This window comes from Prinia subflava, chromosome 2 (genome assembly GCF_021018805.1).
Source record: "Prinia subflava isolate CZ2003 ecotype Zambia chromosome 2, Cam_Psub_1.2, whole genome shotgun sequence".
In the NCBI taxonomy this organism is placed as follows: domain Eukaryota; kingdom Metazoa; phylum Chordata; class Aves; order Passeriformes; family Cisticolidae; genus Prinia; species Prinia subflava.
In genome coordinates, this window is record NC_086248.1 from 108,393,432 (window position 1) to 108,408,951 (window position 15,520).

The 15,520-nt window shown below is 46.4% G+C and overlaps 1 protein-coding gene across 2 annotated transcripts in view; it reads left to right on the forward strand.

Moving 5' to 3' along the window:
* The window catches only part of ISM1 (isthmin 1), a 42,085-nt gene extending 29,440 nt beyond the window's left edge, over positions 1 to 12,645 (forward strand). Inside the window, exons 4-7 of one of the 2 annotated variants that reach the window (XM_063391538.1) lie at positions 2,513 to 2,780; positions 5,497 to 5,640; positions 7,635 to 7,724; positions 9,405 to 12,645. In XM_063391538.1, the coding sequence (XP_063247608.1) occupies positions 2,513 to 2,780; positions 5,497 to 5,640; positions 7,635 to 7,724; positions 9,405 to 9,922 (1,020 nt within the window). In that variant the 3' untranslated portion in view covers positions 9,923 to 12,645. The remainder of the gene's footprint in view (positions 1 to 2,512; positions 2,781 to 5,496; positions 5,641 to 7,634; positions 7,725 to 9,404) is intronic. The other variant, XM_063391537.1, reaches the window with a different exon arrangement.
* Positions 12,646 to 15,520: the final 2,875 nt, after the last annotated feature.

Here is a 15,520-nt window from a genome sequence, read left to right on the forward strand (position 1 = left end):
GCAGCCTCTTCTCACAATCCTGCCCTAACTTCTGAGTCATGAGTGGAGGAAAGATTGCCAGGATTATGCACTGATTTCCTCCCTGCCTCTGGAAGGTCCATTAAGCCAAGTCCCTGAAAGCACCAGAGTTGATTGAAGCTTCTAATTTCCAAGAGTGGCAGTTCAGACAGTCCCAGGATTCTTTATTTCTTTCAGAATTTCTTTCACTGTATGATTTTTATGCCACAATAAACACCTTGGTAACCAAAGCTTAAAGCAGTGGAGAGGAGAACACAGGTATACGTCAGACTGCCACACTGGATTTTGCTTGTGCTGGTTTTAGTTTTTAAATTGGCCGTGTGTTGAAGAACTCATTTTAGAGGCCTTTCTAAGAACTTTCCTCAGAGGTAAAAACAGACTGGAGTGGCTGATTGCACAGATAGGTTTTGGAAGTAAGTCAGTGGCAGTGCTGCTGGAGGTCTGGTGGGCTCTGATGACACTTGGAAGTGTCTGTGTTCCCCTTGCCTTTCCTCACCAGTGCAGCACCAAGCCCAGGTTTCTCTGCCCTGCAAAGCCTCTTTTCCTTAAGCTGGCTTGACATCATCAATCATTATTTAAAATCAAGTTCCTGTGGTTCTTTCAAATTGTCCCTGGCTGAATTAATGCCAGTTCATGCTGATTGACTTTCACACAGCTACAGATTATCAAAGCAAATGGAGCAGTTACATTTTTTGGTTTTAATCAGAGGGTTTGTTTTTTTCCACTTTGCTGAGTCATTGCTCAGACAGTTAGTGTGGTCCTAAAAATACTTGCTGCTGAAGTACTAGAATTGTGCTGATTTCCAGGTGGGGAGTACTAAAGCCCCACCACTGGCAGTGTTTGCCGCTCAGTAAGGCGATTTCCTTTCATTTATTGTGAAAACTGTTTTGCTTGGATAGAAGGAACAATTTTGAATCCCTGAACTGACTCTGATATTTTCAAGCTTATGAAATCCATTTTAATTCTTGGTCTGTACGAACTGAGGCTTAATGAAGTAATCGTTCCAATTCCACATTTGGGCTGGGAGAGAAATACCCCCTGTGAAAAGATGCTATTAGGCTGACAACTTCACTTTCCCTTGCTCTTGCTCATTTTCCCAGCGGGGCTTCATAGTAGCCTGCAAGTTTTTTCATTTCAATGGCCTGGTCTATGGTAAAATGCAAAGCATGAAATAGGTTCAAAATCTCCTGTCTCCAAAGAAAGGATGTGTGGGCATTGTTTGTGTTTGCAGCTCTGAAGATAGGACAGTTTTGCTTTGCTTCCTATGTCACACTCTGTGGATCACAGGTAGCTGTGATCTTGTCTATCTTTTTCTTGTGTGTCTTGTGATTTTACTAATAACAGTGGTATAAAACTAATCTTTTATGCACCACGCACATCCACAGAGCTGTGTAAATGACTTTTAGCATAATAGTACATTATTTCTGGTTTATACAACCTGATTTTCATTGTGTGCCATCTTGAAAGGCTGGGAATGCCTCTGTACCTATTAAACATTATAGATCTCTCTGACAGTCACTTCTGGTTGTTTAGCCAGTCCAGTAATCACCGAACCACATTAGCATGAAACATCAGAGCATTTTATGATCTGTCTGTGGCCAGGCAATGCTAGCATGACTCACAGAGCCAAGGTTTCTGATGGCTAGTCTCTGCTTCTACCTAAATAGCCACCTATATGCATACACAGTATTTATCCCAGAGTTTTACAATTACACATCGTTCAGCACAGAGAGCAACAATCAAGGGTTGTTCCTGTGCAGAATGATATTGACATTTGTGATGTCTGTGAGGGAACTGGGCAGCAAACTTTGAATTTTGGTTCTGGGCTTCTGTTAGAAACCATAAACAGGTTGACCATAACAGGTCATTATACTCTTCCAGCACGACGAAAGGACCTACTTTGGAGGGCTTTGCAGCCAGTGGCTTACTCAGCAATGGTCAGAGGAGCTGCTGGCTCCCACCACTGCCACAAAGTGTGGTTTCGTGCAGCAGCAACAGCTGGGCTGCTGCCAGAGGGGCAAGACAGATGCAAACCCAGAGATACCTGGGCTCAGCATCCTGACCTTCACACACATGGCCTTGCTTGTTTTGAGTCAGCCCAAGTCCTTGCGACAGGCTCTGCACGCTGGTGTGCTTCATACTTGCCTCAAATTCAGCCTCAGCATAGAGTACAGGATTGGTTTTCTTTTTCCTGGTCATATATGTTTGGCTCTAACACCTTTTCCCATGAGGAAAAGATTTTAGGCACAGCACGGGTTATTATTTTGTGAAGAATTTTCCCCAGCCTTGGTTCCAAGGTCTGATTCAGCAGAGGTGGCAGAAGGAATCCCTCAGCCCCTGCATGTCTCTGGGCTCAGTATGGTTCACGACATGGTAACCCCGTGGTAGTGCCCAGCCCCTTTGCCAGGCAGCGCCTTGCCTGTGCTGTATGGAAATGTCTCACTGACAAGGAGGAGGCACTGACACTCGGGCTGGCCTGCTCTGAATCCCACAGGTCACCATTGAAGTGGTGGATGGCCCCGAGACGGAGGCAGACAAGGATGTGCAGAAGGAGAGCAGCAAGCCCAGCTGGCCAGCCCCGTCGCCCGGCTGGAGGAGCTGGTGGCAGAGGTCCTCCACCTTGACCCGCATGAGCAGCGGCGACCAGGACTACAAGTACGACAGCACCACTGAGGACAGCAACTTCCTGAACCCTCTCGGTGGGTGGGACGGCCGTGCACCCGGTCACCGGGCCTTCGAGGCCAAGGAGCAGCCCGAGTACGGTGGGTTTGAGTTCCAGGCCTCCTGTGGGCACCCCGGGATTGTGAAAACAAGCGCGGGGGAAGCGAGAACGGCGAGGCACCGCCGAGAGCGGGCCAAGCAAAACAGGGTTCTTCAACATGTGGCTTTTGCTTGTCAGCTTTCAAATACAAATCTGTGCAGATGCACGAGCCGTCCTGTGGTGGCTGCATTCCACCAGTAAGTCTATAATCTTGAAAATCATACCAGTTATCCCAGAAGAGGGTCTTTTTTTAGTCCGACGTGTGCGTTTTTTTGAAAGTAGAGGAAACAAGGTTTCGTATTTATTTTTAGAGTAAGGGTAAGTACAAATTTAGAGTCGTGCAGTGGTTTGGGAACCAGAATATAACTATTGGATAAATAAGCAAGGTCTGAGACGTGGTAGTATTTGGTGGATACACAAATAAGATGAGTTATGTTGGTGCATGTGTGGGGAGTGGCATGTGCAGCAGGAACATTGTGTATTTGCGTGTGTAATATTCTTCCAGATGTGTCACGGGGAAAACAATTGTTTTCAGCTTGTTGTACGAAACAGTTGCAGAAACTAAAAACAGAGAGGAGCTTCAGCTATTCCCTGCCCTGACAGGCTGTGACTGTCCACATGGGAATGACCCAAGGGAGGTGAGCTAAACTGTGCTCACAGGAAGCTCAGAGCCCTTTGATTTTATGTTGAATTTAGGTGAATTTAAATACAGACAACTTTTAGTCAGAACAAGGTGTCAAAGTCACTTTTACCCTTGCAATTCTGTTGTTAATCCCCAGATGCTCCTGAGTGCCTGGGTAAAACAAACTTATTTTTCCCATGAGCTGGCTAACTTGAAGTATTAGAGTCTTAAAAATCAAGAGAGAGTTTTTATGGAATGGTGTGTTTAAACACATACATATGTATTAAATTTTGTGGCCAGAGGATTAGAGTCTAACCCTTCTTTTTGCACCTACATTTATTTGTGGGCAGGGTTTATTGCCAAGAATTCATATCTTAGGTAGTTATTCATTTAAGTTAAGTAAAATGGCATTCACAAATAATTGTGATAGTAAACGTAGTAAGAATTACAAATATGAAAATAGGAAGAACAGGTTGATCTGCAGCTGAAAATCTAACACGGTATATTCAATAGTGTGCTTCATAGTGCACAACCACCTGGAGATAACAGAGTTGGAAAAGGGCTGGGAAGAAGAGCAGGGCCAAGCATAGAGGGCAGATCACGTTTTCCCGAGACATCTGATGCCTTTTTGGACGGTGGTGGTGCCTGCCTGCTGGCACATCCCAGACCCACGGGTGTTGCACACTGACATTAGCCGCGTTCACACCCACATCCCACCACGGCCACCTGATTCCAGTGTGGTGGCTTCCCTGCCATCAGCCGTGTCAGAAAAGGAGGAGAAACACAAAAGGTCCTCGCCTTCTGTGAGGAACTCCCATCTAGGCAGCTTGCTCCCAGTGAGATATATAACCTTCCCCTACCCCTGGCAATAAATGTTTAATAGCACCCCGCAGAGTTGTCGTCAGTCATGACATATGGTACAAATCAAGTTACGTGTTCTACTAGGCAGCTCGGGGAGCCCACAGACAGCACGGCCCCGGGGGGAGTGGGAATCATGTGTAGCACAGAGGCCAGGGAAGGCAGGGATCCTCCCTGGGCCTAGCTGTAGCCTAGGCACTCTTACCTAGAGCTGTAGAGCAGGGCTGCCTCAGAGCCACTTATCCAGATTTTGCTTTGCTACCAGCGGTGGTGTAACCCCAAGGAGCTACAGCTGCAAGTTATCATCACAGGGTCAGTAAAATACGTCCTGTAGGTTGCAGAGAAAACCATCAAGCCAAATGTTCCCTCAGCTGCGGGGGCCAGTGGGAAGGCAGGAAAGCTGGGATGGGTTCACGGGCTTGGTTTGGTGGCCTTCATGGTGGGATGTGCAGCAGTTTCTGCAGCACACAAAGGAGGCTGGTTCTGAAGAGTTTAGGTACTCACAGCGGCATCAGCCTCTGCAGTGTGCAGAGATGCAGACCTGGCTTTCTACAAGAAGAGAATAAAATCATGTTTCTTTTCCAGAAGGCTCCTTCTAGTAAATAGTCAGATTTGATGTTTTTTAATAATTCATATGAAACACTAAAAATTGCGTGTTATTCTTGGTGCAAGAGGAGCATGCAATTCCCTGTCCTCATAGCAGTATTCCTGAAATATCTGTTCCCTGTTCAAGGGACTGAAAAACAAAACTGATTTTCACTCACGACCCTTAGCTTCCCATAACCCAACAACACGCATCTTGCCCAAAAACTGAGTATTGTTCTGCTGTTGTTGTGTGTTTTGAACAGATGAAAAAGAAAACTCAATTCATCCTTTGCCTGGTTAGTCTGCGGCCCACAAACACATTCCTATACACAGGGAAATGACGTGAATAGATGTGCACTGTTAGTTCATGACCCAGCTTTGCAGCTGAGGATCCTCAGCTGCCAAAAGGTCAAAAGAGAAAGGAAATATTTTTTCAAATAATGTTGCATGCATTTCCCTGAGGAGCATCAAGTGTGAAAACCATTTAAACAGCAGGCTTGCGCCTGGCTTTCGGCCCGAGCTTCAGGTAGAGACATCTGGATTCCATTCCTGTTTTGTCTCCTTTATAAAAACCACCGCACAGTAGAGGTTTTTTTGGGTAGCAGGAGTTTTTGTTTCCCTGTTTCCTTCCTGACGTTCGTTCCCCACACAGATTACATCGACGGCGAGGGCGACTGGAGCCCGTGGTCGCCGTGCAGCGTCACCTGCGGCAGCGGCAGCCAGAAGCGCACGCGGTCCTGCGGATACGCCTGCACGGCCACCGAGTCCCGGACCTGCGACAGGCCCAACTGCCCAGGTGGGAGCCCCCGGGGGCAGCTGCAGCCGGGGAGAGCAGGGAGAGGCAGCAGGGGCGGGGGGAGCCCTGGTCCTGCACACAGAGCCCGGGGCCGTGCGCATTTCCAGTGGGAAAAGAGGCGCTGGTTCTCCACGCCGTTTGTCCGTATTAATGGCACACTGCTAGGTGCAGTTCACCATCCCCTGGGACTTAAGAGACAAGCACAGGCTTTCTTGAGATCACTGCAGTCATTTTTGTGCACGGGCATTTTGTATTCCAAAGGGTGTAATCGACTCCCTCGGAACAAATTTGGAGCTGTTTTAGAATTTCAAACCAGCTGTGCTGGTGAGCTCCTGTTTTGCATTGCCTGCATGGTGAACAGGGATGAAGGAATGCACAGTTTTGGCTTGAATATATTCAGAAAATATGGCCAAGGAGCCTTGCCTTAGCTCCTACCCATCCACAGCATTTGACATTTGAGGTGTCCTTACCATCACAGTCTTCAGCCTGAGCATTCAAGCCTACATCATGAAAATGGGAAACTTTTTTTTTCCATAGCAGTTTTTCAAATGTTGCTGTGTGTTTGAATTTAGACCAGTTTTTCATGCAGTAGCCGCCACAATGCAGGGGATAGGTGCAAGTTCATTACTTCCCAAGATCAGAGAGAAGCAAAAACACAAACCGTGGTGGTATGCATTACTCTCAGTTTACTTAATGACTCAGAAAGGCAGAAATTCTTAAACTGGAGGTCAGGCTCTTTTAATGGGAAGTGAAATGTCAGCAGTGCTGGGGAGGAGACTTAGAAGACTTGGTGAGAGAGTTGGAGAGAAGTTTCTCACTCACACATAGATTCGTGTCCATTGTAAAGCAACGACTGCAAGGCAGCGCAGGGGAAAAATGTTTCTGCATGCTCTCATGCATCCTAAAACCTCAATAATAAGGAGTTAATTCCAGAAGAAAGCAAGTAATCCCCAGTTATATTCTCCAGTATTTATTACCAGCTAGCACCAAAAAGTGGCAAACTTGAAAGAATATATTATGTCATATAACAGACCTCCAACGATCAGCAAGCAAAATATATTCACTCTTTGAGGCGGCGTTGACATTTTTGAAATTACAAGGTCAAAGCTCAGCTTCTGCTGTTTATAATTCCAGCAGTGAATCACTGCCTTGTAATGGGTTCTTGGGTATCTATTATTCTACATCTAGCGCTGGAATTAAGGCAAAACCCTGTGATAATTTTATTGAAAATTGGCCTGAGGCTGTTTTGAAGCTTTGCAAGCCACTGTTATGCCCCAGTTCAGGAGATCAGGAGAAAGTTCACTGGCAAGAAGATGGATGGTGAATAGACTTCATTATTAACCATATAGTTATCACACATTAAAGATCATTCTGCTCTCTTTAGAGGTCTTTAATTCGATGGAGAGGAAAGGAAAAAAACCCCTAAAACCTATTTATGTTAAGCCTACATGGCACAGAAATGTTAGGCGGGTCAATGGGCTGAACCAAAGCAGCAACAAAAGGATGTTTACAAGATCATTTTTCTGGCAATCTCTGTGTCTCTCTACTGATAGCAAATAATTAACTGGAGGCTGCTGGTAAATCCTCATAGGTTGAGAATCCTGGTATTTTATTTGACAGCTACAAGTGGTGGGGATGGAATTGCTTGGAGAGGTTGGTTATCTCTTGCCTCCGCACACCTTTTAACTCCCTGGCACTGGGAGAGACCAACAAGCACCAGTCTTCTTGTAACAGCATCATTCCTCCTGCAGAAGTGGTTGCCCACAATCAGAGATGAAATTCCTCACCTGCCTTCAAGCCTGTCACTCTGTTTTACCCTATTAACAGCACAGATCCCTTGGTCATTATGGTTTTAAAGGAGCACTCCAGCAGCAAGTTCAGAATGCTCCCTGCCGAAGCAAAGCACCTTGCAGAGCCTGGGGAAGGAGGGGTGGCAGGGTTGCATTGTGTTTTAACGGGAAATCACCAGCCCCACTGACACGTGTTTGTCGTAGGGATCGAAGATACCTTCCGGACAGCTGCCACAGAAGTGAGTTTGCTTGCAGGGAGCGAAGACTTCAACGCAACCAAGCTGTTTGAAGTTGGTAAGCAGCCTAGTCAATCCTTCAGTAACAGATAAGAGACTTCAGTGGGAAATTCTTAGCCCAGTGGGATCAAGATACTGAGTTCAGCCTTAAAACTGTCAATAGCAACAGCCATTTATTATCTTGCTCATGTTTGTGATCTGAACATTTGCTTTGGTCATAATATCTCTCTCTCCTTAAGTCCTGTGCTTGTTTCATCATAAAAGGGTTATTTGTTGTCCTAATTCAGAAAACAGCTATAAGACTCCACACTAATGGAGGGGGGAAAAATTAAACACTCTTTATTATTTTGCTGAAATAACCTCAAATGGAAGACCCTATAAAAGCATTTTAAATACAGCTGTCACATCAAAAAAAAAAAAAAAAAAAAAAAAAAAAAGGCAATGACTTTTATGAGCATGCATTGCTTTTATAGCTCTGTGTGCTGCAGTGGGGGTAGCCAATGCAATTTTATAGGGCATGGCTTGATTCTGAACTTTCTAAAACTCAATCTGACATCTGCAATGTTCTGATTTCATCCCTTCAATGAAACCATAGTGTGGCCACTCAGAGACACAGGATGCTGGGTTAATTGAATAAATAGTGTAACCCAGCACCTCCCTCCTATGGTGGCAGAGCACAGCAGTTAATGACAGCCAGGGCGAGACTCTTTAAGGAGATAGAAAAACAGGACACCCATCACTAAGTAAATATTTTGCAAGAACGTGTGCTGTAAGAGTTTTAGGTCCCAGTTAGTTAGTCTCCTGCAGAGTCCTCTTAAGTAAGTGTGGAGCAAGGTATGCAGAGGGTTTTTGACAGCACATAGGATGATATAGACACCTTAAATAATGTTTTAGGTAGATGTTTACCTGGATTCTCCCAATAGAAAGGAAATATCGCAAAATAATAAAGTGCTGGTATTAAATATGCTACTGGTCCACAAATATCTCTAGTCCCAGCTGTATGTCATGGCTGTGGTGCCATGAACTCCTGTGGATGTGCAGCCATTCTGATGTTATGTCACATATGCCCTTTTAGAACCTGAATCACTTGTGGCTGCATTTGCCAGCTGAGATGTCAGTCTCCATGTTTGAACTACAGATGCTGAAATACCCCTTTGGAAAGTGGATATCAAATAGAAAAAAGTATTTGTTTTTTAAAGGAAAGACTGAATTAGGGCCTAAAATGAATTTCAGAAAGAGTGATCCAGGCCTTGCTTGACATATTGAAATCTCTAGCATCATCTGAAATGTAATCCTTCAAAATCTGACTACCATTTTGCCTGTTGAGTGTGTTCTGACTAAAGGTTCCAACTGGAGACTGGCACCAAATCACTGTGATTTCTTTTTTTCTGCTGCTTGTCAAACCAAGTGTCTCTTGTGCCACACGGGGATATCATTATCAGTAGCCTAACTGGAATTTGCCAGGTAGAAGAAACATCACAGTATTTCCTGCTGGTTCTGCGCTGTAACTCAGACTAGCCCTGCCTGAGGCACGGAAGTCAGTCACAGGTGATTTCTTTATCTGACAAGGCAGCACAGTAATACACTGCAGGCAGGGCAGCAAGCTGGGGCTGCCCTCTCTTTCTACAGCAGAGCACTGGTGCTGAACAGCTACACTTCACTCATTTGTTATCACTGATCACACCGGCTGGGATGCTGCTTAATGTATCTCAAGTTTCCATTTCCTGCCCTGAAACAGATACTGACAGCTGCGAGAGATGGATGAGCTGCAAGAGCGAGTTCCTGAAGAAGTACATGCACAAAGTGGTCAACGACCTGCCCAGCTGCCCCTGCTCCTACCCCAGAGAAGTTGCCTACAGCACTGCTGAGATCTACGACCGACTGAAGAGGAAAAGCTTCCGCTGGAAGGACGCCAGCGGGCCGAAGGAGAAGCTGGAGATCTACAAGCCCACGGCGCGGTACTGCATCCGCTCCATGCTGTCCCTGGAGAGCACCACGCTGGCGGCGCAGCACTGCTGCTACGACGACAGCATGCAGCTCATCACCAGGGGCAAGGGGGCCGGGACGCCCAACCTCATCAGCATTGAGTTCTCTGCAGAGCTCCACTACAAAGTGGACATCCTGCCCTGGATCATCTGCAAAGGCGACTGGAGCCGCTACAATGAAGCACGGCCTCCCAACAACGGGCAGAAGTGTACGGAAAACCCGTCGGACGAAGACTACTACAAGCAGTTTCAAGAAGCGAGGGAATACTGAGAAGATTTCTTCCTTTTCTTCAGATGCAAAATAGCATTCGTTTCCTGAATGCCAAAGAACGGATGGTGGCTGCTGCGTCGGCTCCTCGGCAGGGGTTGATCAGTTCCTTTCTAATGAATGTATATAGTTGTAATATAATACATGAGTATTTTTCACCGTGTGTGTAATTTATAAACACGTATCTCTCTGGCTCACACACACCTATTTTTGCATACAGACGTACATAAGTCTTCTCCTGATAGGATTTTTATACTGCAATAACGTTCATGTAATAATGTGCATTTCATTTTTTTATTTCCCATCTGTAACATAATGAATGGAGTGGGTGGTAGCTGCCATCACCATCAGGCCCCAAGGCCCCAGCTGAGGAGGCACATATTTAAAAGTTGTTATAAACAATAGGATTGAAGAATGTACTCTTCCATATGGGAATGGTTTACAAGATTAATGCACCTACAGCATCAGTTTTCTCCATAATTGGTTTCACGACTAGTCATATCTAAGGAGGGAAGAATTTTTTTTCAGAAGGGTGATAGTCAAAAGTGAATATAGAAAATCCCTAGTGATTTTTCTCTTGGAATTCTTCCTGTTACCTTCTAGCTCAGGTCTTTGCAGTCCACCTGGGGTAGGCTTGCAGGAAGATGTAGCTGTGGTTTTCCTAATGGCCAGAAAATGTCCTGGTGCGGTGGTTCTGCAAGAGTTACAAACAGCCCCCTCCTGGAGACTTCTCGGACACGAAGCTGCAGCTGTTGGGGCTTGCATCTCCAGAGCAGCTACCTGTGAACTGAGCATGCTGCAAGTCTTTGGAGGAGTGAGGGCAGAGAAGGAATCCATGTCAAAGGACCAAAAAGATCACAGTTCCTACCCAGTTTTTAATATGAAGAATGTTTGGATCTGCTTGTTTCTTTCTTTTAAAAAAAGGAAGAAGTTTATTATTTTAGAGAACGGTAAAAGTGGAATCCACAAGTTCCCTGGGATAAAAGATGCAACCAGTCCTTTCCCCCCATTTTTCTCATGCTGAGTGCACAGTGTCCTACAGAAGTAGCTATTCTTTAAGGGAAGCTTCCTGGGAGGAACTACTGGGTGTGTTAAAATGTCTTAATTTTTTAAAAAAGCTAGCATTATTTTTGTAAAGTATTTATTGAATTGTAACAATGACTCACATGTGGGATATATCTCTGACATGAAAAGCTTCTGTAGATGGAACTTGATTTACAAGAACACGACTGTTGTTAGGCAAAGGTTTTACTTCCAAATTTTTATAAAGTGCAAGTTTACATACATAATCCTGTCGTAAAGCAGCTCATATCTGCGTTCTGATGAAAGATAATAGTTACACCCTGGGTAAATAAATACTTACAGTTCCATCCTGAGAAAGAGACTGCCTTGCTGCAAGTCGGTGTGTTCATTTGGAAAGCTAAGGCTAAATGTCACTAGAGAAATGCCTATTTTGGGGTTGTGCAGTCTGACACACACGTGTGGAACCTCACACAGCGGTAAAGCCGACCGGCATCGCGGTCAGTCTGAGCTCAAAGATTCAGACAGACAAAAAAGGCAAATCCCTCTGCTATATACAGACACACATAGAGGATGTTTAAGGGACCTTCCAACCCAAACCCTTCTGTGGCATCCTGTAAATCTTTTCCGTGTCTCTGTTGGCCTCTCGGGTGCGGTTGGTTGCCAGCTCAGGGATGGATGCGTGTGGTGCTCCTGGCATTGACACGGGCACAACAACGCCGCTGGCCTGGGCAGGGCCAGGTTTGTGTTGGTCTGCCCAGGTGGTGCAGACCAGGGGCTCAGAGGCAGTCTGGGCCGTGCACACCCAGTCTGACCCTGCTGCAGAGCCCCAGCACTGTGCCCCAGGTCTCCAAAAACACAGCGGTCCGGGCAAAGCCGCTGCGCATCTGTGCCAGTGACCGCGCTGCTGAGGGAACCTCGGCAGCTGCAGAACTTGGCCAAGCCATAGGAGCATCCCAGCTCCAGACTTGGGTTGGTGGGGAAGACGTGGATGTGTTCTAGCACAAGCTGGTAGTAACAAAGCCTGGTTAGTTGAGCAAGAGGGTAAACATGGGGATCACCCCTTATTTTTTATAGAAACCAGATTTTGTAAATTCTTGCAAGGTCATACGAAGGCGCCACTGGCTCGTGGAGCCAGTTAAATTGACAGCAGATGGATGAAAGGCACAGGGAAGTCCAGGATCACTTCACAGGGAAGACAGGTATTTTCAGGGAGAAAGCACTGCTTCTTACTTAACAATGTGTGGGGAACAACATTCTCAGGTTTCTCTGGGAGAGAGATGAGAGGGCCGTTGGTCACAATTCTTGAAATACAAAACACATCCCTGCCCTTTGTGGATTAGTAAATTATGGTGCTATTGAGAAATGCTACTGCACTATTAATACAGAACATAACACATAAAGTGTCAGGGAGGAGAAAAAATTATTCTAATAAACGAAATGACGCACAAAGTTTCAAGTCTTGCCACTCGTAATTTGCCAAGGCTGGAAACTCTGAGGCAGCCAAATAACTTCTGATAGGACCTGCTAGGTGTTTCATAGGATGAGTCCTGGAGTGCAGATTGAGATAGTGCCTTCTCCTAAGTAACAGTCTTCATTAAAACAAAGTCTGTCCTACTTCATAATAAATTCTAATCCATTCAGAGCTGGGCTCCTTATTTTATTTTATTTTCTATTTATCTCCTTTCCAAGGACCAAAACTGTACCAAAATGAAATGACTTTGTGTAGTAGACTCCAGCAAGGTGCTGGAATTTACCATGGCCAAATCTGGCTCTGTCTTTTAAGTACAGAACTCTTCATATTAGAACAAGACCTGAGGAAGTGTTTGTGGCTCACATTCCCAGGCACAGGCTGGTGGTTAGGAGAAGCTGGTGGTATGTTTCTTAGCACAGAACAGGCACATTGGAACACTCAACCAAAGATATGAGGGGATTGAAACAAGCATAACTGAACAGGGAAACTGAAACAAGGAACCAGTCAAGTCATCCAGCTTATTTTTAACCCCCGATCAATCAGCAGATACAAATTGCAGCACGGCTTCTGAGTCAAGTTGGTGGGAATGCATTAAGCTGGCACAGCTGCTGTGAAAGATGTGTGCAGCAGTGCCCCGAGGCAGCCATAAATGAGTTGAATTGTACCTTTGATGGTTAAAAGGATGAGAGGGCCTGGCTTCGCATTGCCTGGACAGCTGCTGAGCAGCAAAATTCCACTAACATAACCCACAGTGATGCATATGGGTTATAGGACAATATAGCAAAAACCAGAACCATGCACACATCCACGGATCCCCACAGCCCTGCATTAGTTACCAGCTGCTTTCCCCCCTCCCGCTGTGCAGACTGCTTAGCACTGTCAACACCAGGCATTCTTTGGAAAAACGCTGGTGAGCTCACAGGGCCGCTCCCGATACAGCGATCACGGCGAGGTTCTAGGGCTGCTTGCAATGAGTTGCTGATGCACCTGATGCTTACATCTGAGTGGGGCCAGGCCAGCTGAAGGCAGGAAAGGGGGAAATTTACCTTTTCCTGTTTAAGAATCTGCCCTGCCTGAATGGCGGGGCCTTAACGCCACGGTGTCTTACTTGTGGTGCCTCCCTGGTTGGCGATGGGAAGGCGGCGAGGGAGAGCTGAGTGATGGCCCAGGGAGCTGACTCCTCTGAGGAGCCACCAGTGCTCTCCCAGGCCTTCCCTTTCTCCCCTTCCTTCATTCTCCATCAGGACACCCCTGGAACCAGAGTCACACCCTCATCCATCCCTGGAGAAAGTCACGCTCAGGCTGGACAGACTGCGCAGAAACCCGGCACGTGCCGTTCCTAGCGAGGGCAGGGAGCTGCCAGGGCAGGGAGCCTGTTCCTCACCCACCCAGGCACGGCTACTCTGCAGCCCCTCTGTCACCCACAGGACCATGCAGCACCACACAAGGGGCGAGGCAAGGCTCTTTCTCACCCAGAGGAGGAAACCTGCAAAACAGATACGGACAAACTTGGATTTCCTCACTTCACTGCATCCACCTGCACAGGCACCAGCACTGCCACGTCCTTCCCCTCCCATCACACAGAACCCAGCAGGCTGAGGAGGGAGAGCATCAGCAGGAAGGCCACCAGAATAAAGATGACACTTTTCCCAGCAAACTGGAGTGAGTGTGTGCTGCCTCCTGGCTCCATGGCGTTTCTGTGCCAGCTGAGAGAGCATGTGTTTTTCTATCACCAACTCCCCGCTTCTTTCCCTTTGTAACTTTTAATGGAAAAATGTGTGGGCAGTTTCCATTATGCCTGTGCTGTTTCAGACAAATTAAGGGGTTGGCTAAGAAATCGCTGGTTTCATATTTCATACAGAAAACACACACATGCATATATTTATATGTCTATGTAAATTAATTTAGGATATCCTCCAGCCATGTGCTGTACGGCGGTTCGCTGCTGAGCGGCGCCTGCAGGAAGGGTCCCACGGCAAAGCACTTCCTTGCCTCCTGCACTGGCCATGAGGCTATTTTTGCTCTTGCACAGGGGGGAGAAGGGCCAGGAGGCTAAAATGGCAGCAGTCATTCTTCAGCACAGCCTCTTACTTTATGAGTGGCAGGTTTATTCATTTTTCCTTTTCAGCTGCACTGCTAAAGCCACAGATGCCTTTTATGACTGTGCTAATTTTCTATCAGTTCAGGGAGTTATAAAGTTGTTCCTTATTTATTCTCTATCACAAGAAGGATCTGGGAGTCGGGGGTGGTTCCTAAACATACAGAGAAACTTTTCATTCAGTACATTGCACAATTTATAAGGGGTTCAGAATGTTATATTCTGGGAGTGATAGCAATATTGCACAGGTCAAACTGGCCAAACCTAACACAGCTAAGTGTGGGTGGCTCTAGTCTTCAGAGGAGTGCTTAGATAATATTTCCTTTTTAAAACTGGGCAAACAGTATTACATGTGTTAAATGTCAGAGCTCACTGTTTATTATGGGTCTGACCAACGCTTTGCTTTGAGTGGAACAGTGCTTCACTTATGGATTTCAGGAGGACTCTGGTAAGACTCTGAAACATGCCTGAAGCAAGGGACGGCATGTGCACACCATGGTGGTGGATACAGGATGTGAGTCAGAAAGTTTGGGGAGCAGAGATGGCTTGGGAGCTAGTTTCCACTCCAGGCACTATATTCCAAGCTGGCTCCTGCCTCTGCACAGCTGTGCTTAACCCATTTGCTATGCTTAGCCCATTCCTTTGTCCCCAAATCCAAGCTGCAGCCATTGCCCTTTCCTCACTTCCCAGGGACAGCTCTTGAGGGGATGTTGCTCAGCCATGAGACACAGAACTAGGACGCAGCTGGCCTTGGAAAAGTCCCATCTGCCTGAGCAGAGCTCCCTGAGCTGGGTAAGGAAATGGGAGAAGTGCAAATGAACTGGACCACGCAGACACAGGGATTCCTGTGTCCCACTGCCTCTGGCAGTGTTTACCATCAAGCAGCCAGGGGAGCACCTTCTAACCATGGTCCCGCCTGCCAAAAATCATGATTGCAAATCTTAAAGAGTATTCCAGCACTGCTGCAGTTTCTGTTACCCCAAAAGAGACAGGGGATCCAGCCTGGCAT